The sequence below is a fragment of the Balaenoptera borealis genome (genome assembly GCF_965194805.1).
Source record: "Balaenoptera borealis genome assembly, chromosome: 6".
Lineage (NCBI taxonomy): Eukaryota > Metazoa > Chordata > Mammalia > Artiodactyla > Balaenopteridae > Balaenoptera > Balaenoptera borealis.
Genome location: NC_138863.1, coordinates 55,668,641 through 55,695,057, shown reverse-complemented (window position 1 = coordinate 55,695,057; position 26,417 = coordinate 55,668,641). Strand labels below are relative to the sequence as shown.

General features: G+C 37.7%; 1 protein-coding gene across 1 annotated transcript in view; it reads right to left on the bottom strand.

Annotated features, from left to right (window-relative positions):
• Window positions 1–26,417, bottom strand: part of PDE11A (phosphodiesterase 11A) — a 423,005-nt gene that overhangs the window by 200,587 nt on the left and 196,001 nt on the right. Inside the window, exon 6 of the mRNA XM_082395677.1 lies at window positions 1,158–1,290. Coding sequence (XP_082251803.1) covers window positions 1,158–1,290 — 133 coding nt within the window. The remainder of the gene's footprint in view (window positions 1–1,157; window positions 1,291–26,417) is intronic.

Genomic DNA, 26,417 nt, shown 5'->3' with positions numbered 1-26,417 from the left:
GCCCAAGTTAAATACTCAAACTTCTTAACACGGCTTTCAAAACCTTTGGGCGATCTGGCCCCTATTTCCCTCTCCCACCTCATCAACCTGGTCCTCCAGCTACATTAACTCATCTCCATTCCCAGACTCCTCATGCTCTCTCAGCCTTGCCTGGAACACACCACCGTCCTCACTGCAACACTCCTGTTACTCTTCAGACCTTAGCTTTGTAATGTAGTAATTTAATCTTGTAATTTATTGAATGCACACCACACACACATGGGTGCACACACACACGTAGAGACATTTTATAAATTCATGTAAATTTATCTGGATGATACTCTATACCACCTTAAAAGTTAGACTTCTGCCAAGTCAGAATCTATATTAATATATTCTGTACATCAGCACCATGTGCCTTCATAATTAACATTAAACAGTAACAGAATCCAACGTACTCTTTCTTCGGAGCAATCTTTTAAAATATGGTAGTTGTACTAGCTAGCATCTATCAGGAAATAACTACGTTATATACACATTTTTATTATTAACCATTTCATAGTTTAATATAAACTATGTTTAATATAAAATGTGCATGAGTATACTTAATGCATGGGTTTACTTATATGTTTAATACAAAATGCTCCCAATCATAAAAGAGCATCAGACTAGAGGACTAAAGAATGTCTTTAGCAGTTATGTGTGTAACAGTGAAACACTGAATCCAAATTTCCATCAATACTACAGTGGATAAAAAAAGTGACACTTATTCATACAATGGAATACTTTGCAGCAGTGAAAATAAATGAATTACAAATTCATGTGACTTAGGAACATATATTGAATGGAAAAGCAAGTCACAGAAGAATACATACAGTATAATTCAGTTTATATAAAGTTCAGAGACATGTAAAATGTAACAATATAATTGGCAGGGATTCAAACATATGCAGTGAAACTATACAGCCATTTTGCCACAAATCAGGGTAGAGAGAGGAAGCTTTCCTGTCAGTCAGCAGTAGGCGATGTTAAAAATCAGATCACAGGGGAAAGATTTAGAAGAATTGCCAGTAAATTCAGGGGTTGCTATCGAGTTGTATGATGTCCCTTTTTTGCTTCAGCCAGCAAACCAGGGTAACAACTGAACCTTAAGACTGCAACCAGAGGCCTCCTCTTACCTCGGCATCAAAGCGGGGATCCTGGTAGGCATCGCTGATGTTTACTGGAAGGCCTGTAGAAGCCACCAGCTCAGCAACACTGTTATTTATTAGCCAGTCGGAGTATGATGATTTCTCCATGCTTTCTTTGAAACTATCAGAACATCAAGGCAGGCAGTAAGAAAAGAGAAAAACATCAGTTTACCTGAAAGCAAACCCTATAAGAGTACACTCATAGCAGGATTACTTACCCTCATTAAGAAGGGGTAAGTGACCTTAATCACAGAACAATAGTGAGGTAATTATAAGCAGCTACTTCAAAACTACTTACCTGCTATCATGTAAAATAATCAACTCCATGGGTAGAAATGATAGATCCTCTATGATCCAGAGGATAACTCTAGGTTGTATTTAGGCCCCAAAGCAGGCAGACATAAAGCAGATAACCAGGTAATGACCAAAACTGACGATAGGATGCCAACGCCATGGCATAATAAATTCCACTGACCTTCCTAGCTTGCACCCCCTAACTAAGCAGACCAGATGTTTGATACCAGGGAGAATTAAACCTAAGGATGGAGGAAAAATCTGGAAATAAATTGAGAATTTACAAAAGTTTAAGTGTAGCAAAAGAGCACGTCTAGACTCAGTGTTAGTGTTTTGTAACTATTTTTGTAGTTTCAGAGTATGTTTCTTAACAAAAACACACTTCCTACTTACAAAATCTTACTGGAAAATCTGTTTTAACTCTACCCTTAACAATAATAATTTAAAATAATCCATATTTGATTTTAACAAGGAATTTTATGTTAAATGATTTTGTGAACTTTCCCTTGTGTCACTTTCACTACTTCACTACAAATGTCAAATTTACAGAAATGCCGTAAGAATTAGTAAGATTCCTCACTTCATCCCTCCTTTCCATCATTTCTTCCCCCGGTGCCTACTGAGCACTGCCACGAGCTGTGGAAATGCAAACTTGAGCACTGTTCAAATTAGCAATATCAAGGAAGATTTTCAGGGAGGATGTTAGATTTGTGGCTTGACCAGTAATAACTGAAATTATGTAAATGAATGCAAGTATACAGGGCAATGTTTTCCAAACTACATTCTGTGGAACCCTGGGTTCCTGAAGATGTTAATGAGTGTACTACAGTGAGAATAATAATTCTGTTGACTTTTTAATCTAAGCTGCATTATATGTAATAAAAACACTAAATGCTGTGCACAGTCATTGTTATTATGCAATAATGTGCCTGTGTGGAATTTGTGCCATACTGGGAATGCCAGAAACTGACATGGAGAGGCCACCAGATGTGTGAATGAGAGGGAAGCACAGACATCATTTACCATCATGAATGTATCTCATCTGTAATGACTGCTGGTCTGCGTCTGATAAATTCAACATATATTTGGGAGGTTATTCAGCCCTTATTGCATATTAAACGTTACTGGTACATAAACGTATTCCCTATGGATCTCTGGCTGAAGATGAAAGCGTTAATAAAAAGCAGAGTCTTGAATTTCTCAGATGATGGCTAAGTCAAAGAAGGAAAAAGACTGAGGACTTCAAAGGAAGATGAAGCCTTTATTTTCTCAAACAAACAAAGGAACAACAAAAAAGTCCACGTTTTATTTTCTCTTTGCTGTATTCTACCCGTGAGAAGTGAAATTTTACATTGTGCTGCAATGAAAGCAAAATACAGGAAGAAACATAACAGTGCACCTGATATGAGGTTTCAACTTAATGAAGTCACTTGTCAGCTTATAAAAGGGTGTGATTCAATGCTGATGATTTCTTGCAGTGATTAATCAAGCTGTCGATTCATTCTGCGCTGCCTGTGTACCACAGGTTTTGTTTACGTCTCTTCTGTGATGAAACAATGTGGAAAATGCTGACCTAGCGTGTGGTGGGAAGAAGAGCTGTACAGGACCCTGGGGACAAGCCAGGGAGGGAACCTGCGAAAGAAATGCTGGGGTACGGGGAGGCTGAGGAGGGGTAACCGAGAACTAAGGAAGGAACCAGCTTTATCAACAAGTGTCAAAAACCTTTAAGTGGGTCTCAGGATGGGCAAGAGTTCAGCAAGGAGAGATTGGAAGGGTGAGGAAGAAGGCACCCATGGAGGAGGAAAGAGCAGGAACAAAGGTCATGAAGCAGCAGAGTACAAGGGTGTGCTCTTGGAACACTGATTAATCGCCTTGGAACACGGGACGCATACTGTAGGGGAATAAGACTGAACAGGAGGTCAGGGCCCAAAGGTGGAGGCTTTGACCACGGAGCTGAGACCTACGTTATAGGCAATGGGGAGCGATGTAAGAGTATTGAGCAGGGAAGTGACAGGACTCGAGCTGTGACCTTAGGAAACTTAATCCAGGGAGAATGAGCAAGAAGAACTGGCTAAGAGAGGCTGAAGGTGGGGAGAGGTCCTGGCAGACCAGTTAAGTTGTGCAGTGGGAGGTGACGACGCTGGCCACTCAGGAGCTACTGCAGACGATTCCACAGGGCTTGGTGGACAGGCAGCAGTGCCTTACATTTTGCTGCTGTATGCCTGTGGCACTATTGGCAGAAGGGAGTTGTTTAGAGGACTGGGGAGATGAGGGAAGATAACAGACATCCTGTGAGCCTGGAACAGGTTATTCATTGTTGAAAATCCAGGACCAGAGCCCATATCAAGTTTTCAGGACTGAAAGTACTGATACAGAGTTGGGGCTATCTTCAGGGAATATAAAATGGATGAGATCACTCAGGGAGAGAATATATAGGTATATCTGTAGGCGAAGGAAGGAGAAGAAAGGCAGTAATAAAGAGGGAGGGGATAAAGAGGAGAAAGAAAAAAGGGAAAACAAATTAATCATCACCCACGGTGAGCCAAGGGAAGCTGGATGCTTACCTAACTAGTTTGTTTTGTCCTCACATAAATCCTATGAGTACAATTCTCTACATTTTACAGATCAGAAAACTGAGGCTCAGAGATGCTAAATGACTTTCCCAAGTGGAAATAGGATTTTCAGCTAAAGTGTGACTCCAAAGGCCCAGATTATTCTGTTTACCCTGTTGCCTCTCTGGGAAGAAGTCGATGGGTAGGAATAGAGCAAGAAGAGTAGGTTTTCACTAAAAAGAAGGGAGGCCAGTCAACATTACAGAGGGTTTCAGGGAGAGGCTGCAGGTAACAAACACTTCAGCCTCAGGCTGCAGTCAAGGAAGAAGGAGGAAAAAACACTGGATTTGACAATCCAGAGCTTTAGGTCCCTACTTACAGAATCCCCAAAGATGATGATGGAAACGCTTACTGAGCAGGGGCTCCTGGAAGACTCCTTCTAGATATAGAGCTGCTCAGAATCTGGCTTAGTGCAGGCTGCACATGTACTGAAATCACTCCAAACTGCAGACAATGCAAAAGCATCAGCCCTGGGCACAGGCACTGCTGAGGTGGTTTCTAGAAAATATAAGCTATGGTCTCTGTCCTATGAAGCTTGCCACTTAGTCGGGGAGGTGAGAAATAAACACGCTGACATTAAACAATGCACTATTTAAATACCCAGTTCAAATTTCAAATGAAAAATTTGTCACATGGCTGTGTTGACTAGTTGCCAAGCCAATTGTGCCAATCATGAATGAGGAAGAAGTATAGGGAGGGAGAAACAACTTCAGGTGGGGCTAAGGCTTCAGGTGAGGCTAAGGCTTCAGAGAGGAGATGAGATTTGAACTGACCTAAAGCTGCAACAGTGCAAACAGATTTTCTGAAAACCACGCCTCCATTTTCTTCAGTTTAATCTTGCCTAGGTACATAAATTAAGGCCCAGGGGGACAGGATGGTTAGAGAGACAGTCAGGAAGGTTATTAGTCAGTCTAAGTATTTATATCACATTCTGGCCTTTGTACCATTCAACCTTCCATGATTCTGGAATGCAGAATCATGACACTGAGTTAGAGCTTTCAAAACCTTGCTTCTTTTCTTTTAAAAAAAAAAAAGGTAATTTTGTTTTATGATTAAGACTATGGGTTTTAGAGTCAGACACACTGACTTAACTTGCCTCCCTTGCCACTTCCAAGCAAAGTACTCTCAGACAAGTAACTTACATGTCATCTGTAAAATGGGTATAATACTACTACTTAGTTATTGTGCAGATTAAGGTAATAATTTATGAAAGTACTTATCATATTATCTAGCCATAGCAAACATTTTTTTTAAAGTATCAACTTTTTAACAACTTCTAAAGTAAATTCTGCATGTGACAGTACCCCTTTGGACATTTCAGCAATGTGGTGTTGTGGGTTTAATCACAAAGGAAAAGGCCCAAATTATTTCTACTTCCTGAGGGACACAATCTAGCTTAAAGGATCAGTTCTTTCATAAAGGTCCTATAGGTCAACTCCTCCTGATTTATGAGGGCCCTTTTATTCTGTGTGGTTTACTCCCTTTGACTGACTGCTGTTGGAATAGAACATGGTAAGATCATGGACACAGCCATGTATTATGCAGGTTCTGCCCTGTACAGGGGTGCCCTGTCAAAGGAATGAATGGGGCTGAAATCTAGCCTGGTTGCGCACATTGGCTTAGAGCTGCATCCATTTAGAGGGAGTACCTTTTTTCTAATTCTCACAGAGACACTGTAAGGGCTGAAAATGGCTCTGCTTCAATCTCTTCTTCAACACACATGACAAATGGACATCAATATCAAACTGAATGCCTTTAGTGACAGGGAACTCATTACCTACGAAAATATTCCATGCCATTTTGTGGCAGCTCAATCTACTTTCCAATAATCACCATCTTTTGCTCCCTGTCCCGTGGTTTGCAGCCACAGAGCATGGATCTCATTAACTGACAGCCCTTGAAATATTCGACAATAATTAACATGTTCCCTATAATCCTCCACCTGAGATCATTCTTTTCAACTTATCTCCAATTCCTTCAGCTACTCCCCTTGTGGCATAGCTTCCTTATTCTCATCCTCCCAGTCCTAGATGCGTCCGAGATGGTTAATAGCCCTCTTGCGTATGAAAGCCAGTCCGGAACAGTCTTGGCCATGGGGTCTGAGCAGCATAGAGGTGGGATGACCACCTCCTTCATTCTGGATCCTGTTCCCACCAATGAGGCTCAGGATTAATAGTTCCTAATAGCTCTTTTTTAAAATAGGTTTTTGAAAGCTTAAATTAATATCCCAAATTGAATTAACCAACTTTCTAGAGCCCCCAAAATATGACCAGAGATATCAAAGGTCAATAAATTCAACACTAAGGTTTTCAATTTGAGCCATAATCAATCTAGGAAGAGTCACTGCAGTTTGGAAACACATCAATAATTCGATTACTCCACAGCCTGTGAGTGCAGATGAGATCATGTCAGCTCAGTGGATCTTAGCTGCCATGTGCATAACTGCAAAATAACCAGTTAGGTTATTTTAACTGTTTAAAAAGTAGACCTCCTTAAGATCAAGATTAGTTTAAAATAACAAGCAAATTGTAAAGTAATCCTTCAGCTTGTATTTTACTAGAACCAGGTGCATATGAAGGTGTGGGTTTTTAAGTGAGTTTCCTGTAAAGAGCTACAGTTTGATTCCTTTTCCTCAGTGGTATCTTGCTTCCAAGTGTGAGACTCATACTGACTTCAAAAAGAACTTCATGAGCTTAAATATATTGACTGTGGAGGGATAAAAGAGAATTGCCCTATTACAGAAAACACATAATTCCTGAAATGTGGCTGTCCCAGAAATGAGGGCCAGTGAGATAGATATAAACCTCGGGGTTGACAAGGTGCAGAGCAGCATAGGAGAGAAATCGATACAAGTTAAACAAAACCAGACAAAATAAAATACCCCCGGGACCAGGAACTTTGCCATCTTCAATTGTCTGAAAAACCTACCTTAGCTAAAGGTTCAAACACAGAAAATTGTATGAAAATAAACTTAAGACTATTTTTTAGAATTAATTCTCAAAACAAGTCTCTAAATTAGAAGACAAAATATCTGAAGAAAATAATACTAATCATTAGACTGTGTCTGTATTGACGGTTTTGTTCTCAACACTAGAGTTCACTCTAGTTTTCACTAGAGACTCCCAAGACTTCACTTTTTCAAGAATGACCATTGGTTGGGCCCCTACAAAATGCTGGAAAGTAGTGGGTGAATCTTGCATGAAGCAATCAAAAAGGGTCTTTTCCTTTTTGCTGAAAGGAGTTGGTCAGCTCAGCCCTGACCATCCTTATATATATGTATATATGTACGGAAAGAGGTATAGGCAGGAGCAAAAGGGGTCCCCACCTTCAGGGAGCTCACAGTGACAATGGATTGTGACGTCCTAAGGAAGGATGTACAAGACATTACGGGAACAGAGAGAAGAAGGGTCAGTTCTGTTTGGGCTGGGAATGGTATTTGGGAACTACTTCGCAAAGGAAGTTGGTATAAGCTGATTTTTGTAGGATAAGTAAGAACTCATCAGGCAGAGAAAGAAGGTGAAAACAATTCAGACAAAACCACAGCAAGAGTAAAGCTTTAGAAGTGTCAGGTTTTCTTTGTTGATATGACGAATAGCAGAGCTAAAACTTAGGCTAAATGGTAGAAGTGATGAATAAGGCTACAATGGAAGAGGTCAACCTGTATATTCTGTGGCTCCATGCACAAACACAACCACATTTATACTACTGATGATTCCTGCACGGGTATCAGGAGCCCACTGAGTCCTGAGTTCCCTACATATGCATCCAAGCCCTATCTGGACACTTCCTCCTGGTTACCCACAGGCACCTCAAATTTAACATTTTCAAGACTGAACTAACACACTCTCCTTGATGTGCTAACAATCATTAATAAAAACTGTGACCATTAACTAAAAATAGATCATTGGGTAAGGAACAGAAGTTTCAACACAGACACAATCTATTTTCTCATTTTCAGGGAATGATTGATTGTCAATTAACCTTGATAGTGTGAATATTATCCAGTGGGGGTAGGATTCAGAGAGGCGAAGAGTCAGGAACTCCAAGAACTCTTTAGGACAGATATTTCTTTTTCATGCTTTGTAAACAAAAACTGATTTTTTTATCTACATGCTGTGCCTGGTACTATTTTCCATCTTGCTTCATTGACTAGAGGTCAGTCTGAACTTTGGTTCACAAAGAGATATTCCCCGCCTTACTTCTTCTCAAGTAAGCCTGCCTATCCCTGGGTCCTTTCTGAAGCTTCGAGCTGTGCAACATTATTTGAAGTTGTCTTTCAATGAGGAGATTAAGGAACTAAGTCAATATCAGTGGGACTTAAAGCTAGGACCCCAGCAGGAGAATCTCAAACACCTAGGTCTAGGACATTAATAATTTCCTACTGGCTTCAGTATATCTTTGAAGGTTACCAAATAAGTCTTTCAGACATAAAGGGTAATGGGAGAGAATGTAGTTAGCAAGTAGAACCAGCCTGTCAGTTCTTATACTGTGGTGGGAGAGGAAGATTCTCTAAGTTGCAGACCTTCCTGAATTTTATCATGACCTGGACCTGTTAATGGACTTGCCTTTAAGGTCTTGACTGAGGACACTTCATCACATGCGTATTTCTCTCATTTCAAGCATTGTGTTATCAGAAATGAAGACATGGAAACCAAATAATACATTTTCTATCCTTCATTTCCTCAAGCTGTACAATTAGAGTGATGAGATTTATCACCACAAGGAGCTGGTGTCACTTTGAGAAATGTCTTGTGCCTCTCAGATGGGTGTCAGATGGCATTACTGTGAGTGGTTGGTTGGTGTCTACAATTTAGCATCATGTGGTGACAACTGCTTGGTTTCATAGCTGAGCAAAGCTGGGTTTTGGGGGTTTTGTTTTTGTTTTTGTTTTCTTTGTATCTTGGCCCAACATTTCCTTGCTGTGAAACTACAGATAAAATTTTAACTCTGATTGTTAGTTTCCATAATAGAAAATAGGGGAAATATAGCCCATTTTACAGGGCTGTTTTGAGGATACAATAATATAATGTTGAAGAATGCATGACACATAGAAAGTTCTCAATAAGTATCAGTTCCTTGTAGGCCAAAGATTTTTCTTTTATTAAAAACACTAGGTGAGACATGCTCTGTTTAACTGCTTATCTCCTGGGGCAGGAGAGATGTTACTGTTTTTGGCTGTGGCATCGTTGTCAGACTTGAAGAAAAAATGTGCTATGATAATAAAGGACAGAGTTAAAATTCTCTCCTTCTAGATGTGTCAAGTAGCCCTACCACACCTCTCTTTGGGGCTGCTGTGGGCACCTCCACCCATCTGCTCTGGATTGAGGGCATACCTTCCCACAGGTCCTGGGCATATGTCTACACAGTAAGAAAGAAGTAGACTCAATGTGTTAAAATATTAACTAAGGCATGTTAAATGAGAGACCTACAAAAATGAGAGAGCCAAGCATAAAAACCAATCATTAAGAATTCTGAGTTGCCATGATTCTGTTTACTGTGTGCCATCAATCTAAGGCACAGCTGACCTACATAGCTACTTTATTATGTTCGATCTCAGTATTTATTCATGTGCCTTGTTGTTCATGGGATATTTGTATAGCTTTAATTCTCCTCTGTGACAGTTTTACTAGAGTGACAAGCCCACTGGCCTGAAATAAATAGGGGTAATGAGAGGGTTTGTCTTTCATTTGAGTCTTCATGTTCAAAGGTAGGAAAAAGAAATTAAATGTATTTAAGAGGTGAAAGTTAGATGCTTGGGAAATATGTCTACTTGAGTTTCCTAAGATTTTGGAAGATACAAACCCTTGTTACAAATATTTCCTCTCCTTCATTGATGTTTAGTTCTTAAAATTAGCATCATGCAAACAGGGTGTAGACACATACATTACTAGTGCCATGGAGGGTATTCATAAAATAGGGTTATCTGGGGGATTGGGGGCCATATAAGCCCCAAAATATCAAAGTGATACTATCCCTGCTCAGGTCAGTGTGTAAACACTCCATCCTAATGACACTCTGTATATTTTTAGGGAAAGGAGCTAGGAAGTATCTAGGTGACTATGTAACAATGGAGCTTCCTGATAAAGAAGAGGCCTTGGTACCAGAGCTTAGTCTATGGTACCAATCTGTCTTCCATTAAACTAATTCAGACCTGCTGAAATACCTCCTTGCTAAGCAACCGAAAGGGAGTTGGGCCATCTGGATCTTTCATTCTTCAATTAACAACATTAAATATTGGCAGAATAAGCTTCAGCAGCCCTGAATTTGCCACAATAAACAGTCAAAAAGAATGTCTTAAGGTTCTTGTTTAAAGGAAGTTACACAACAAAAGAAATCTTACGTTCCAAGATGACTGGTCATGGTGGTGACAGTGCTGTTTTCATGTTTAATGTTTTAAAGGTTTTCTTCATTTCCTTGAAATCAGAATAAGTAACACGTTTTTATTTCTACAAAAACTCCTATCACATGCTTCCTAGCAGAGGTACAGTCAAAGAAAGAAGACCCATGAAGAAGAAAGTAAAAGAAAGAAAATGTATTCATGACATACTGTGGGAGTATTCTGTCCTACATCAGTGTGTAAGTTTGTCTAACATTCCCTATTACTCTAGGTAATAGAGAAATTTAAAAGAAGGTAAGAAGAGGACAGACCTTCCAAACTGGCAGAGTAAAGCCCACTAAAAATTTGTTCCTCTATAAAAGCACGAGAATACTAGCAAAAATTGTCAAAATCAACTTTTTGAAAACCCTGGAAATTAAAGAGAGGCTTACAAAAATCCAAGGAGTCTTTATACAAGAAAAACAGTTCAATTTCTGTAAGGACAGTATGTTGTGTTGCATTTATTTTTTTTAATATTTATTTATTTATGGCTTGTTGGGTCTTTGTTTCTGTGCGAGGGCTTTCTCTAGTTGCGGCAAGTGGGGGCCACTCTTCATCGTGGTGTGCGGGCCTCTCACTGTCGCAGCCTCTCTTGTTGCGGAGCACAGGCTCCAGACGCGCAAGCTCAGCAATTGTGGCTCCCGGGCCTAGTCGCTCCGCGGCATGTGGGATCTTCCCAGACCAGGGCTCAAATCCGTGTCCCCTGCATTGGCAGGCAGATTCTCAACCACTGCGCCACCAGGGAAGCCCCTGTGTAGCATTTTAACTTACCTTATTCTCATCTCCCTCTCCCTAGCTCTGGGGTAGTGGTGAACACGAACAGATTCATAATCATGCTAGCTGTGAAAACCAGCAGCCAAGCAGCCACTGGCAGAAGAAGAATGGGTTTGGAGCTCCCCCAAATCCCATCCCCACAGAACTGTCATTATTTGACATGTTTGGCAGTTCCACGGAAACCTCCACTCATAGAGCTTTCCGTTATTTAACCTGACTTGGAGCTTGCTCACTAAGAATAGCCTTTATCCCCAGGTATCTGTGGAAAAACAAAACAAAAACAAAAAACCAGCAGCAATTGTTTAACATCACAACTGCCTTAGGCAGAGAAACAGTTACAGCTAACAAGAAACTGACCAGAAAACTTAAAAGGAGAAGTGCAGGAATAAGATATTCCTGGGGAGGTTTGAAAAGTTCTGACATATTCCTGGAAATCTAGAGTTGTATTTATGCCCAGGAAAGACCTGAGAAGGCCCTAATCTCCCACCTCTGGTTGACCTTGAAGTTCTGTGAAAGCAGAAAGTGAAAGCTAAGTAAACTTCCTATCAGAGAATTGAAAGTATCCCCCACATGAACACAGATCCCCTCAGATAGGCTGGAAGACTTATTGGTACAAGTTTTTTGTTTGTTTGTTTTTAAGAAAATCTCTGTCCAGTCATTAGCTGGCAAACTAAGCTAACTACGTAGAGAATTCAGTTGCCACACACAACAAAGATAGTTCATGAAAGTCACTAAACAACAAACAACAGAAACAACAACAGAAACAAATAGAAAGAACAACAAACCCTGGATGGAGTGAGTGAGGAGCAGATTTTATTTCCAGAGTTTCCACATTATATTATTTAAATTATTCAGTTTTCAACCAAAACAGAGAGAGAGAGAGAGACAAAGAAATAGGAAACTATACAGGAAAAAGCAGATGGAAACTGTCTCTGAGTAAGCCCAGATGTTGGACTTACTAGACAAAGACTTTAAATGAGCTAATATAAATATGTTCAAAATACTAAAGGGAACCATATCCCCTTCCCCACAAAAAACTAAAGGAGAATATGAGAACAATGTCTCACCAAATATAGAATATCAATAAAGTGATGGAAATTATAAAAAAGAACCAAATAGAAATTCTGGAATTGAAAAGAATAATAACTGAAATGAAAAATTCACTAAGAGGGCTCAACAGCAGTTTTCAGAAACCAGAAGGCAGAATCACTGAACTTGAAAATAGGTTAATTGAAGATAGAGACTATCTGGTCTGAGGAACAAAAAGAAGAAAAGAATGAAGGAAAATAGAGTCTCAGAGATATGTGAGACTTATTAAGCATATAAACATATCCATAATGGGAGTCTCAGAAAGAGAGGAGACAAAGAAAAGGAGCAGAAAGAATATTTGAAGAAATATGGAAGAAAACTTCACATATTTGATTAAAATAAACATTAATCTATACATTCAAGAAGCTCAACAAAATCCAAATACGATAAACTCAAAGTGATCCACACCTAGACACATCATTAACAAACTGTTGAAAGCCAATGACAAGGAGAGAAGCTTGAAAACAGCAAGAGACATGACTCATCACATACAAATTATCCTCAGTAAGATCAATAGCTCCATGATCAGAAACCATGGAAGCCAGAAGGCAGTTGAATGACATATTCAAAGTGATCAAAGAAAAAGACTGTGAACCAAGAACTATATATCCAGCAAAATTATACTTCAAAAATAAAGGAGAGGTTAAGACATTCTCAGATAAACAAAAACTGAGAAAATTCATTGCCAGTAGACCTGCCCTATGAGAAATACTAAAGGTAGTCCTTCAGGCTGAAATAAAAGGACACTAGAGAGTAATCTGAATCCACATGAAGAAATACAGAGCACTGATAAAGCTTACCCTATAATAAATACAAAAGACAGTATAAATGTATTTTTTCTTTGTAATCCTTTTTTCTCTCCTATCTCACTTAATTGCATAATGAAACAACTGTAAAACTTCATTAAAGGGTTATAATGTAAAAAAATATAATTTTTAAGACAATAATAACACAAATGCAGGGAGAACTATATAGCAGCAAAGTTTTGTGTACTATAGAAATTAAATTGGTATTAATCCAAATTAGATTGTTATAAGTTAAGATGTTAATTGTAATCTGCAGGGCAATCACTAAGAAAAGCATTGAAAAAAAATAGTAAAAGAAATGGCAAGATAATTTAAATGGCACATTAAAAAATATCTATTTACCACAAAAGAAGGCACAAATGGAGAAACAGAGGGACAAAAAGACATGACATATAGAAAACAAATAACAAAAAAGGTAGATGTAAATCTTACTTTATAAGTAATTACTTTAAATATAAATGAATTAAACTCTCCAAACAAAAGGCAGAGATTAGCAGAACAGATAAAAATAACATGATCCAACTATATGCTGTCTACAAGAGACACACTTTAGGTTCAAAGACACAAACAGGTTAAAAGCAAAAAGATAGAGGGCAGACAGCAGAAGCAAGAAGAACTAAAATCCTGCAGCCTGTGGAACAAAAACCACATTCTCAGAAAGAGAGACAAGATGAAAAGGCAGAGGGCTATGTACCAGATGAAGGAACAAGACAAAACCTCAGAAAAACAACTAAATCAAGTGGAGATAGGCAACATTCCAGAAAAAGAATTCAGAATAATGATAGTGAAGATGATCCAGGAACTCGGAAAAAGAATGGAGGCAAAGATCAAGAAGATGCAAGAAATGTTTAACAAAGACCGAGAAGAATTAAAGAACAAACAAAGAGAGATGAACAATACAATAACTGAAATGAAAACTACACTACAAGGAATCAATAGCAGAATAACTGAGGCAGAAGAATGGATAAGTGACCTGGAAGACAGAATGGTGGAATTCACTGCTGAGGAACAGAATAAAGAAAAAAGAATGAAAAGAAATGAAGACAGCCTAAGAGACTTCTGGGACAACATTAAACGCAACAACATTCGCATTATAGGGATCCCAGAAGGAGAAGAGAGAGAGAAAGGACCAGAGAAAATATGTGAAGAGATTATAGTCGAAAACTTCCCTAACATGGGAAAGGAAATAGCCACCCAAGTCCAGGAAGCACAGAGAGTCCCATACAGGATAAACCCAAGGAGAAACACGCCGAGACAAATAATAATCAAACTGGCAAAACTTAAAGACAAAGAAAAATTATTGAAAGCAGTAAGGGAAAAACGACAAATAACATACAAGGGAACTCCCATAAGGTTAACAGCTGATTTTTCAGCACAAACTCTACAAGCCAGAAGGGAGTGGCATGATATACTTAAAGTGATGAAAGGGAAGAACCTACAACCAAGATTACTCTACCCAGCAAGGATCTCATTCAGATTCGATGGAGAAATCAAAAACTTTACAGACTAGCAAAAGCTAAGAGAATTCAGCACCACCAAACCAGCTCTACAACAAATGCTAAAGGAACTTCTCTAAGTGGGAAACACAAGAGAGGAAAAGGACCTACAAACACAAACCCAAAACAATTAAGAAAATGGTCATAGGAATATACATATCGATAATTACGTTAAATATGAATGGATTAAATGCTCCAACCAAAAGACACAGGCTTGCTGAACGGATAAAAAAACAAGACCCATATAGATGCTGTCTACAAGAGACTCATTTCAGACCTAGGGACACATTCAGACTGAAAGTGAGGGGATGGAAAAAGATATTCCATGCAAATGGAAATCAAAAGAAAGCTGGAGTAGCAATACTCATATCAGATAAAATAGACTTTAAAATAAAGAATGTTACAAGAGACAAGGAAGGACATTACGTAATGATCAAGGGATCCATCCAAGAAGAAGATATAACAATTATAAATATATATGCACCCAACATAAAAGCACCTCAATATACAAGGCAACTGCTAACAGCTATAAAAGAGGAATTCGACAGTAACACAATAATAGTGGGGGACTTAAACACCTCACTTACACCAATGGACAGATCATCCAAAAGGAAAATAAATAAGGAAACAGAAGCTTTAAATGACACAATAGACCAGATAGATTTAATTGATATTTATAGGACATTCCATCCAAAAGCAGCAGATTACACTTCCTTCTCAAGTGCACATGGAACATTCTCCAGGATAGATCACATCTTGGGTCACAAATCAAGCCTCAGTAAATTTAAGAAAATTGAAATCATATCAAGCATCTTTTCTGACCACAATGCTATGAGATTAGAAATGAATTACAGGGAAAAAAAACATAAAAAACACAAATACATGGAGGCTAAACAATACGTTACTAAATAACCAAGAGATCACTGAAGAAATCAAAGAGGAAATCAAAAAATACCTAGAGACAAATGACAATGAAACACGACGATCCTAAACCTATGGGATGCAGCAAAAGCAGTTCTAAGAGGGAAGTGTATAGCTATACAAGCCTACCTCAAGAAACAAGAAAAATCTCAAATAAAAAATCTAACCTTACACCTAAAGGAACTAGAGAAAGAAGAACAAACAAAACCCAAAGTTAGCAGACGGAAAGAAATCATAAAGATCAGAGTGGAAATAAATGAAATAGAAACAAAGAAAACAATAGCAAAGATCAATAAAACTAAAAGCTGGTTCTTTGAGAAGATAAACAAAATTGATAAACCATTAGCCAGACTCACCAAGAAAAAGAGGGAGAGGACACAAATCAAAAAAATTAGAAATGAAAAAGGAGAAGTTACAACAGACACCGCAGAAATACAAAGCATCCTAAGAGACTACTACAAGCAACTCTATGCCAATAAAATGGACAACCTGGAAGAAATGGACAAATTCTTAGAAAGGTATAACCTTCCAAGACTGAACCAGGAAGAAATAGAAAATATGAACAGACCCATCACAAGTAATGAAATTGAAACTGTGATTAAAAATCTTCCAACAAACAAAAGTCCAGGATCAGATGGCTTCACAGGTGAATTCTACCAAACATTTAGAGAAGAGCTAACACCCATCCTTCTCAAGCTCTTACAAAAAACTGCAGAGGAAGGAACACTCCCAAACTCATTCTATGAGGCGACCATCACCCTGATACCAAAACAAGACAAAGATACTACAAAAAAAGAAAATTACAGACCAGTATCACTGATGAATATAGATGCAAAAATCCTCAACAAAATACTAGCAAACAGAATCCAACAACACATTAAAAGGATCATACACCACGATCAAATGGGATTTATCCCAGGGATGCAAGGATTCTTCAATATACACAAATCAATCAATGTGATACACCATATTAACAAATTGAAGAATAAAAACCATATGATCATCTCAGTAGATGCAGATAAAGCTTTTGACAAAATTCAACACCCATTTATTATAAAAACTCTCCAGAAAGTAGGCATAGAGGGAACCTACCTCAACATAATAAAGGCCATATAGGACAAACCCACAGCAAACATCATTCTCAATGGTGAAAAACTGAAAGCATTTCCTCTAAGATCAGGAACAAGACAAGGATGTCCACTCTCACCACTATTATTCAACATAGTGTTGCAAGACCTAGCCACGGCAATCAGAGAAGAAAAAGAAATAAAAGGAATACAAATTGGAAAAGAAGAAGTAAAACTGTCATTGTTTGCAGATGATATGATACTAAACATAGAGAATCCTAAAGATGCCACCCGAAAACTACTAGAGCTAATTAATGAATTTGGTAAAGTTGCAGGACACAAAATTAATGCACAGAAATCTCTTGCATTCCTATACACTAATGATGAAAAACCTGAAAGAGAAATTAAGTAATCACTCTTATTTACCACTGCAACAAAAAGAATAAAATACGTAGGAATAAACCTACCTAAGGAGACAAAATACCTGTATGCAGAAAACTTTATGACACTGATGAAAGAAATTAAAGATGATACAAACAGATGGAGAGATATACCATGTTCTTGGATTGGAAGAAACAATATTGTGAAAATGACTATACTACCCAAAGCAATCTACAGATTCAATGCAATCCCTATCAAATTACCAATAGCACTTTTTACAGAACTAGAACAAAAAACCTTAAAATTTGTATGGAGACACAAAAGACCCCGAATAGCCAAAGCAGTCTTGAGGGAAAAAAACGGAGCTGGAGGAATCAGACTCCCTGACTTCAGACTATACTATAAAGCTACAGTAATCAAGACAGTATGGTACTGGCACAAAAACAGAAACATAGATCAATGGAACAGGATAGAAAGCCCAGAGATAAATCCACGCACCTACGGTCAACTAATCTATGACAAAGGAGGCAAGGATATACAATGGAGAAAAGACAGTCTCTTCAATAAGTGGTGCTGGGAAAATTGGACAGCTACATGTAAAAGAATGAAATTAGAACACTCCCTAACACCATACACAAAAATAAACTCAAAATGGGTTCGAGACCTAAATGTAAGACCGGACACTATAAAGCTCTTAGAGGAAAACATAGGAAGAACACTCTTTGACATAAATCACAGCAAGATCTTTTTTGACCCACCTCCTAGAGTAATGGAAATAAAAACAAAAATAAACAAATGGGACCTAATGAAACTTAAAAGCTTTTGCACAGCAAAGGAAACCATAAACAAGACGAGAAGACAATACTCAGAATGGGAGAAAATATTTGCAAACAAATCAACGGACAAAGGATTAATCTCCAAAATATATAAACAGCTCATGCAACTCAACATTAAAAAAACAAACAACCCAATCCAGAAATGGGCAGAAGACCTAAATAGACATTTCTCCAAAGAAGACATACAGATGGCCAAGAAGCACATGAAAAGCTTCTCAACATCACTAATTATTAGAGAAATGCAAGTCAAAACTACAATGAGGTATCACCTCACACCAGTTAGAATGGGCATCCTCAGAAAATCTACAAACAACAAATGCTGGAGAGGGTGTGGAGAAAAGGGAACCCTCTTGCACTGTTGGTGGGAATGTAAATTGACACAGCCACTATGGAGAACAGTATGGAGGTTCCTTAAAAAACTAAAAATAGAATTACCATATGATCCAGCAATCCCACTACTGGACATATACCCAGACAGAACCATAATTCAAAAAGACACATGCACCCGAATGTTCATTGCAGCACTATTTACAATAGCCAGGTCATGGAAGCAACCTAAGTGTCCATCGACAGATGAATGGATAAAGAAGTTGTGGCACATATATACAATGGAATATTACTCAGCCATAAAAAGGAACAAAATTGGGTCATTTGTTGAGACGTGGATGGATCTAGAGATTGTCATACAGAGTGAAGTAAGTCAGAAAGAGAAAAACAAATATCGTATATTAACGCATATATGTGGAACCTAGAAAAATGGTACAGATGAACTGGTTTGCTAGGCAGAAATTGAGACACAGATGTAGAGAACAAACGTATGGACACCAAGGGGGGAAAGCTGTGGGTGGTGGTGGTGGTGGTGTGCTGAATTGGTGATTGGGATTGACATGTATACACTGATGTGTATAAAATTGATGACTAATAAGAACTTGCTGTATAAAAATAAATAAATAAATAAATAAATAAATAAATAAATAAATAAATAAGCAAAAAGATTAAAAAATACATACCGTGCCAACAGCAACCAAAAGAGAGTTTCAGTGGCTATATTAATATTAGACAAAATAGACTTTAAGAAAAAAATAGTTGATAAAGAAGGGTATTTTAAATGGTAAAAGCAATGAACCATCAAAAAAAAAAAATAACAGTTATAAACATATGGCACTTAACCACAGAGCCCCAAAATGTGTGAAGCAAAAACTTAGAACTGAAGGGAGAATAGACAATTCAACAATAGTGGTTGGAATCTTCAACACTGTACTTTCAATAACAGATAGAACAACTAGGCAGAAGAATAACAAGGAAGTAAAAGACTTGAACAACACTATGAACCGACTAGACCTAACAGACATCTATTGAGCACTCGAACCAACAGTAGCAGAATAGACATTCTTCTCAAGCACAGATGAAGCATTCTTAGGATAGACCTTAAAACAAGCCGCAATAAATTTTAAAAGATTGATATCATAAAAGATTGATATCATAAAAAGTATTTTCCAATCACAATGAAGTGAAATTAGAAATGAATAACAAAAGAAATTTGGGAAGTTCATAAATATTTAGAAATAGAACAACATACTACTAAAGAATCAATGATAAAATATCCTTATATGAAAAAAAAGGAAATCAATGAGTCAAAGAAGAAATCACAGGGAAATAAGAAAATATTTTGAGATGAATGAAAACAAAACACAGCATACCAAAACACACTGGATGCTGCTAAAGCAGTGCATAGGAGACAATTTACAGCTATAAATGCCTACATTAAAAAAAGAAAAAAGATTTCAAATCAGTAACTTCACCTTCTACCTGAGACACTAGAAAAAGAAGAGCACACTAAACCTACATACAGCAAGCAGATGGAAGGACATAATAAAGATTAGAGGAGGAATAAACAGACTGAGAAGAGAAAAACAATAGAGAAAATCAACAAAAACAAAAGTTGGTTATTTGAAAAGATGAATAAAATTGATAAACCTTTGGCTAAGGTTACCAAGAAAAAAAAAGAGAGAAGACTGAAGTTACTAAGATCAGGAATGAAAGAGTGTTACTACCAACTTTACAGAAATAAGATGGTAAGGGAATACTATGAATAATTGTATAACAAATTCAATAACCTAGATGAAATGGACTAATTTCTAGAAAGACACAAACTACTGAAATGGACTCAAGAAGAATTAGAAGATCTAATAAAACTATAACAAGTAAAGAGGTTGAATTAATAAAAATTTAAAATATATAATTTCTACACAGAAAAGCTCAGGACTAGATGGCCTCACTATTGAATTCCACCAGTGCTTCAAGAAGAATTTTTCTGTAAACACCAATCCTTCATTTCAACAGCATAGTCGAGAACACTTCCCAACTCATTCTATGAGGACAGTATTACCCTGATACCAAAACCAGATATCACAAGAAAACAAAATTACAGACCAATCTCCCTTATGAAAATATACATAGAAATTCTCAACAAAATACTAATGAACCTAATCCAGCAACATATAAAAACGATTATACACCATGACCAAGTGGGGTTTATCCCAAGAATGCAAGATTGGTTTAACATTCAAAAAATCAATCAATGCAATACACCATATTAATAGAACAAAGCACAAAAAAATCACGTAGTCATCTCAATAGACACAGAAAAAGCATTTGACAAAATCCAACACTCTTTCATGACAAAAAAAATCTCAACAAACTAGGAATAGAAGGAAATCTACTCCAAAATAATTAAAGCAATATTAAAAAAGAACAAAGCTGGAATAAAAGTAAGTTGTAGCTTATTTCAAAGCTACAATAATAAAGACAGTATGATACTGGCATAAGGATAGAGATATGGATCAATGAAATAGAATTGAGAGTACAGAAATAGACTCATACATCTATGGTCAGTTGATTTCCCACAAGGGTGCCAAGACAATTCAATGGGGAAAGAATAGTCTTTCAATAAATGCTGCTGAGGCAACTGGATATACACATGCAGAAGAATGAAACTGAACACCTCTCTCACATGATATACAAAAAGTAAGCTGAACATGGATCAAAGACCTACATGTAAGAGCTAAAACCATCCCACTCATAGAAGAAAGGCAAAAATCTTTATGACTTTGGATTAAGCACTGGTTTCTTAGATATGACATCAAAAGCACAAGTGACAAGAGAAAAAATATATACATTTGACTTCATCAAAATTAAAATCTTGTGTTTGAAAGGACACTATCAAGAAAGTGAGAAGACAACTTATAGAGTGAGAAAAATATATGTAAATCATAAATGTTATAAGGGACTTATATCCAGAAAATACAAAGGACTTTTACAACTCAACAATAAAAAGACTATTAAATAACTAAAGAATGGCAAAGGATTTAAATTCATATTTCTCAAACAAGATATACAAATGGCCAATATGGACATAAAACATGTTCAAAATTGTTAGCTATTAGGGAAATAAAAACCACAATGAGATACCACTCCATACTCACTAGAATGGCTATAATTTTGTAAATAAATAAATAAATAAAGTTGATGAGGATCTGGAGAAATTGGAACCCTCATACTTTGCTGATGGGCATATAAAATTGTGTAGCCATTGTAGTAAACAGTCTGGCAGTTGCTCTAAAAGTTAAACATACAGTTAACATATGACCCAGCAATTCCACTCCTAGGTCTATACCCAAAAGAATTGAAAATGTATGTCCACTCAAAAACTTGTACATGATTGTTCATAGTAGCATTATTCTTACTTGCCCAAAAGTGGAAACAGCATCATCAACTGATGATGAATGGATAAACAAAGTGTGGTCTATTCATACAAAGGACTATTATTCAGCCATAAAAAGGAATGAAGGAATAAAGTCCATGCTACAACATGGATAAATCATGAAAATATGCTAGGTGAAAGAAGCTAAGTGCAAAAGGCCACATACTGTAAGATTCTATTTATATGAAATGTCCAAAATAGGCAAACTGATAGAAATAGAAAGTAGATTAGTAATTGCCAAAACCTGGAAGGAGGAGGGAGTAGGGAGTGACTACTAATGGGTTCAGAGTTTCTTTTTGGGGTGATAAAAATGTTCCAGAAACATACAATGTATGGTTGCACAATCTTGTGAATATACTAAATATACTAAAACCCACTTAATTGTACATTTTTAAAGGATGATTTTTGTTGTACGTAAATTATATCTCAATTAAAATTTTTAAAAATAAGAATAGGGCTTCCCTGGTGGCGCAGTGGTTGAGAATCTGCCTGCTAATGCAGGGGACACGGGTTCGAGGCCTGGTCTGGGAAGATCCCACATGCCGTGGAGCAACTAGGCCCGTGAGCCACAACTACTGAGCCTGCGCGTCTGGAGCCTGTGCTCCGCAACAAGAGAGGCCACGGTAGTGAGAGGCCCGCGCACCGCGATGAAGAGTGGCCCACGCTTGCCGCAACTAGAGAAAGCCCTCACAGAAACGAAGACCCAACACAGCCAAAAATAAATAAATAAATAAATTAATTAATTAAAAAAAAACAAGAATAATTAGGACAAAGATGATAATTAAGCTGCCAAGTGAGAATTTGAAAAAAATTTTTGGATAGTTAATTAAAGCAAGTAGTATGAGTGTCCCACTAGTGCAGTCGCTGACGGAGATGCCCCATTCATATTCCCCTTTAAAAGAACCTGCAACAGAGAGCACAGCAGATTGAATGTCTCCATCTCCCGACCTTTGGATCCAGACTTCCTCTGGGGCTGTTGTCTGCCAATGACTGAGCATGGCAAGGGTAAGAACTGAGCCATTCCTGGGGATGAGATTCCTCCCATGGGCAACTTCTGCTTAGAACTCCCCATTGGCCTGGCAGAGATTTTCTCCAAACTATGCTGCAATCTATCACTCCTCCTGTTCACTCCTTCTTTCCTCTCTCCCTTCTCAGAGCAGGGTAGTGAAAGGCTCTCCCTGCCTACTCCTTGTCCCACCCTTTATCCTTCACAGCTGTTTCCCCTGAAAAATCTTTTGCTCATTTAATCTTGGCATATGCTTCTTGGAGGGCAGGAACTGACTCACTAAGGTATATATAAGAATGACTCTAGCACAAGACTTGAAGAATGTGGCTGACAAGTCCTGGTAGGACTGAATGTGTCTGCTCTCTAGCAAAAAAGAGTGTGGGGACATCATTACTCCTTGCACCCCCAGGATTCCAAAATCAGATTTTGTAACACATTTCATTCACTTGTACTAAACAGCTGTATAAAGAACTTACACAAATTCTCCCCAAGGTGTCTTATTTGAAGAACGATATGTATTTGAGTGAAGGAGTTCTGAAATGTTTGGGAAAAATCAGTTTCACACAACTACTATATTTTAAAATAACCAATATAGGCATGGATTGAGGCCACACACAAGTGTAAATCAGATGTGGCTTAAAAGTCTTAAGTTTTGTTGTGGATCACAACAAAATAGTGAATCATGAAATGAATTTTGTGGGTCAAGACAGCAAGTGGGTTTTTTGTTTAAGAATAGAATAAATCAGAAGATACATAGTAAAGGTAAGTATAGTTTCATGAAACTTGTTTTAGATATATGTGTGTGTGTGTATTTGTGTACATGTTTATACACATTAACTAGGTTTGGATATAAAATGTATTTTTGTTGTAGGTTGCAATCAAAAAAGGTTGAAAGTTACAATCTAAGGGATACACAGTGAAGCTGGCAAGGTTAGGATTCATGGTAAAGATATTTAGCAACATTCTCCAAGGTAGGAACAGAATTTCTAATTCCCCAGAGCCTCATGAAGGGGGTATGCTTTTGAGTGATAATGTCCAAGCAAGGGTGAGTCACATCACACTTTCTGGACGCATGAGCCCAAAATCAAATTCATAACCTGGATAAGAGCTGGAGATTACCTCGCCTGGGCCAGGTACATCTCGGAGTTATAAAATGTACAATATGACTGCCAGGTACAATCACAGTAAATATGATAAACAAAATCTCACTCATCATACTTAGTCTCTCCAGGCTAACACAGTCTATCCCAAGTCTATTCCTGAAAATATCATTGCTGCTGGCCCAAGACAAAGAACATCTCTAGAAGGCTTGTTTACAGACTCTTGACCCAATGCTAGAGCTAATCCTGTAGTTTTGTCTCATTACAGTCACATCTCATGGAAGTCAGTCCCCGCCTCCACACACACCTAAAAAGGCCAGATTTGGGCCATGGAGGCTGGAAGCCTAAAGGAAAGAGTTACAGAGAAGTGAGGAATGCTGGAAAGAGTAATTTGTTTGCAAAACTAGATTCCACACAGAATTGAAAAGGAAAAGAAAAAAATCAATAAGGCACTGAAACATGAATTTCAGTATTCTGACCCCCAAAATGCAACGAAGAAACCTAACGTTGAGAAGAATCATGGGGCTGTCTAATCTTAAAGATGAAAGAAACCCTAAAGGTCTCCGAGATGCTTCTCAAATTTGAGATATATGTACCCTCAGGGATAGATGTAGATGAGCTAAGGGATAGAAAACACAAGAAAAACAACGTGTGGAAGGGTCATATTATTTCATTGAATCTACAGTACCATGGATTGTAAGATGCACTGTTATTTTTGAACCACTGAAAGAAGAGAAAAAATGCTGCAATGAGTCAATGTGTTCTTTTCACTTGAAATATTTTAATCTTATTTTAGAGATCTTTTGGATTAGATATAAATTTTATCATATACCATTCTTGAAGGAAAATTTTAACTATACAAGTTGATTATATATAAAAGGAAAAATTATGGGCAAAATAAATTGACTAAGACATTCTAAAATTCCTTCAAATTCAGTGTCACTCTTCTGAATCACTTTTCAATATAGACTTTGACGTTCACAGATATGAGCCTTTGAGTCATCAGGATGCAGCCTTTTCTAGAGGAGTGCTCTGCTATCATCTCCAGGGCTCTCTTCCAAGCTGCCACCCCCTCCTGCAAGTCTTGATGCTGTCATTCTACTGAACTTAGTAAGAGGTGTCATTGGCGGGTTTTTAGACAACAACCAGATTCACATTCCTTCCTCAAGTATTCCTTAGTTGGTTTGTTGACAGAAATTTTAAGGGGCTGCTGTTGTCCAGTCACACCACCAGCAATTCTTTTACTGTGCAGATACATGTCTGAAAACTGTATCAAGACCTAACATAACTTGGAAGGTTACGTAGGGTTCCTGGTCATCTGTTCCACATGGCCGTACATCGCTCATTCATCAGTTCAGCTGTCATCCGTCTGTGGGAGAGTGTGTGTGTGCACACACACAGTAACATCACTGAGTTCAATCTCATTCTCATATGAGATTGGGTTTAAACTCATACACTAATACTGCATTCATTTCCTATTTCTGCATAACAAACTACTACAAAATTATCATCTTAAAACCACACCCTTTTATTATCACACAGTTCTGGAGACCAGAAGTTTATTATGGCATTTGTCAGATGGATTTACTGCTTAGGACCTCAAAAGACCAAAATCATGGTGTTGATAGAACTGCATTCCCTTCTGGAGGTTCTGGGGAAGAATCAAGCTCATTCAGGTTGTTGGAAGAACTCAATTCATTATAGTTGTAGCACGGACCTCCTGGTTTCCTTGACACATGGCCCTCTGAATATTTAAGCCAGCAATATGTGTTGAATCCTGTTCATGCTTCAAATCTCTCTGACTTCCCCCTTCTGTTGTATCTCTCTAACTTCCTATTTGGTCCTCAACTGGGAGAAAGCTCTGTATTCAAGGACTTGTGATTACATTGGGTCCACCTAGTTAATCCCAGAATAATCTCCCTATTTTAACATCAACTGATTAACAACCTTAATTACATCTGCAAAGTCTCTTTGGCCATGTAATGTAATGTATTCACGAGTATGACAACAGAGGGTGAAGGTAATGGCGGCCCAAATTCTGTCTACCACCTTTAGTTTGACTTTGTCATTTAAAATTGAATATGGTGGCAAGTTTTAACCATCTGATGTTATGCATGGCCTCATGTTGAAATGCTACACTTTGTCATCTATGCTCTTGAGGATGATCAATTTAGCACACTTGGCATTGACAGGCATGTCAGAAGACACTGGAATTTTCTCAGCATTTCTTATATGACTAAATTCAGTTTCCTTTTTTCCTCAATTGAATCCCTTGTCACTGGAATTTAAGCAGCTTCCAAAACACTGGAAGTTTTTGACAAATTAATATTCTATACTTTAATAACAGTTCTGCATCATGCATGAATTTGGTTACACTGGCCTCTTATTGTTTTGAAATTTCTTTCATTTGTTGTGAGTACTTTGTCAATTTTTCCTGTCTTTGGTGGCATCACTTGGCATGTAGTAAATGATCCTTTAGCATGTATTTTAGTAACAAAATATAGCACAGCTTCGTCTCCTTGTGAGTTTCTTCCTTGGTTGTAGCTTTGCAAGAACATATAGACATGTGGCCAGGTTTCTAACAATAAACATTTTCATCACTAGTATCAAATTTACATTTCACTTCTTGTTTCCATGTTTTTCTGCAAAATGATACTTTTCATTTCAATGCTAAATCATAGTATAATCTTGTTGAAGACATTAAATAGCATCTAACTCAACTAAGGC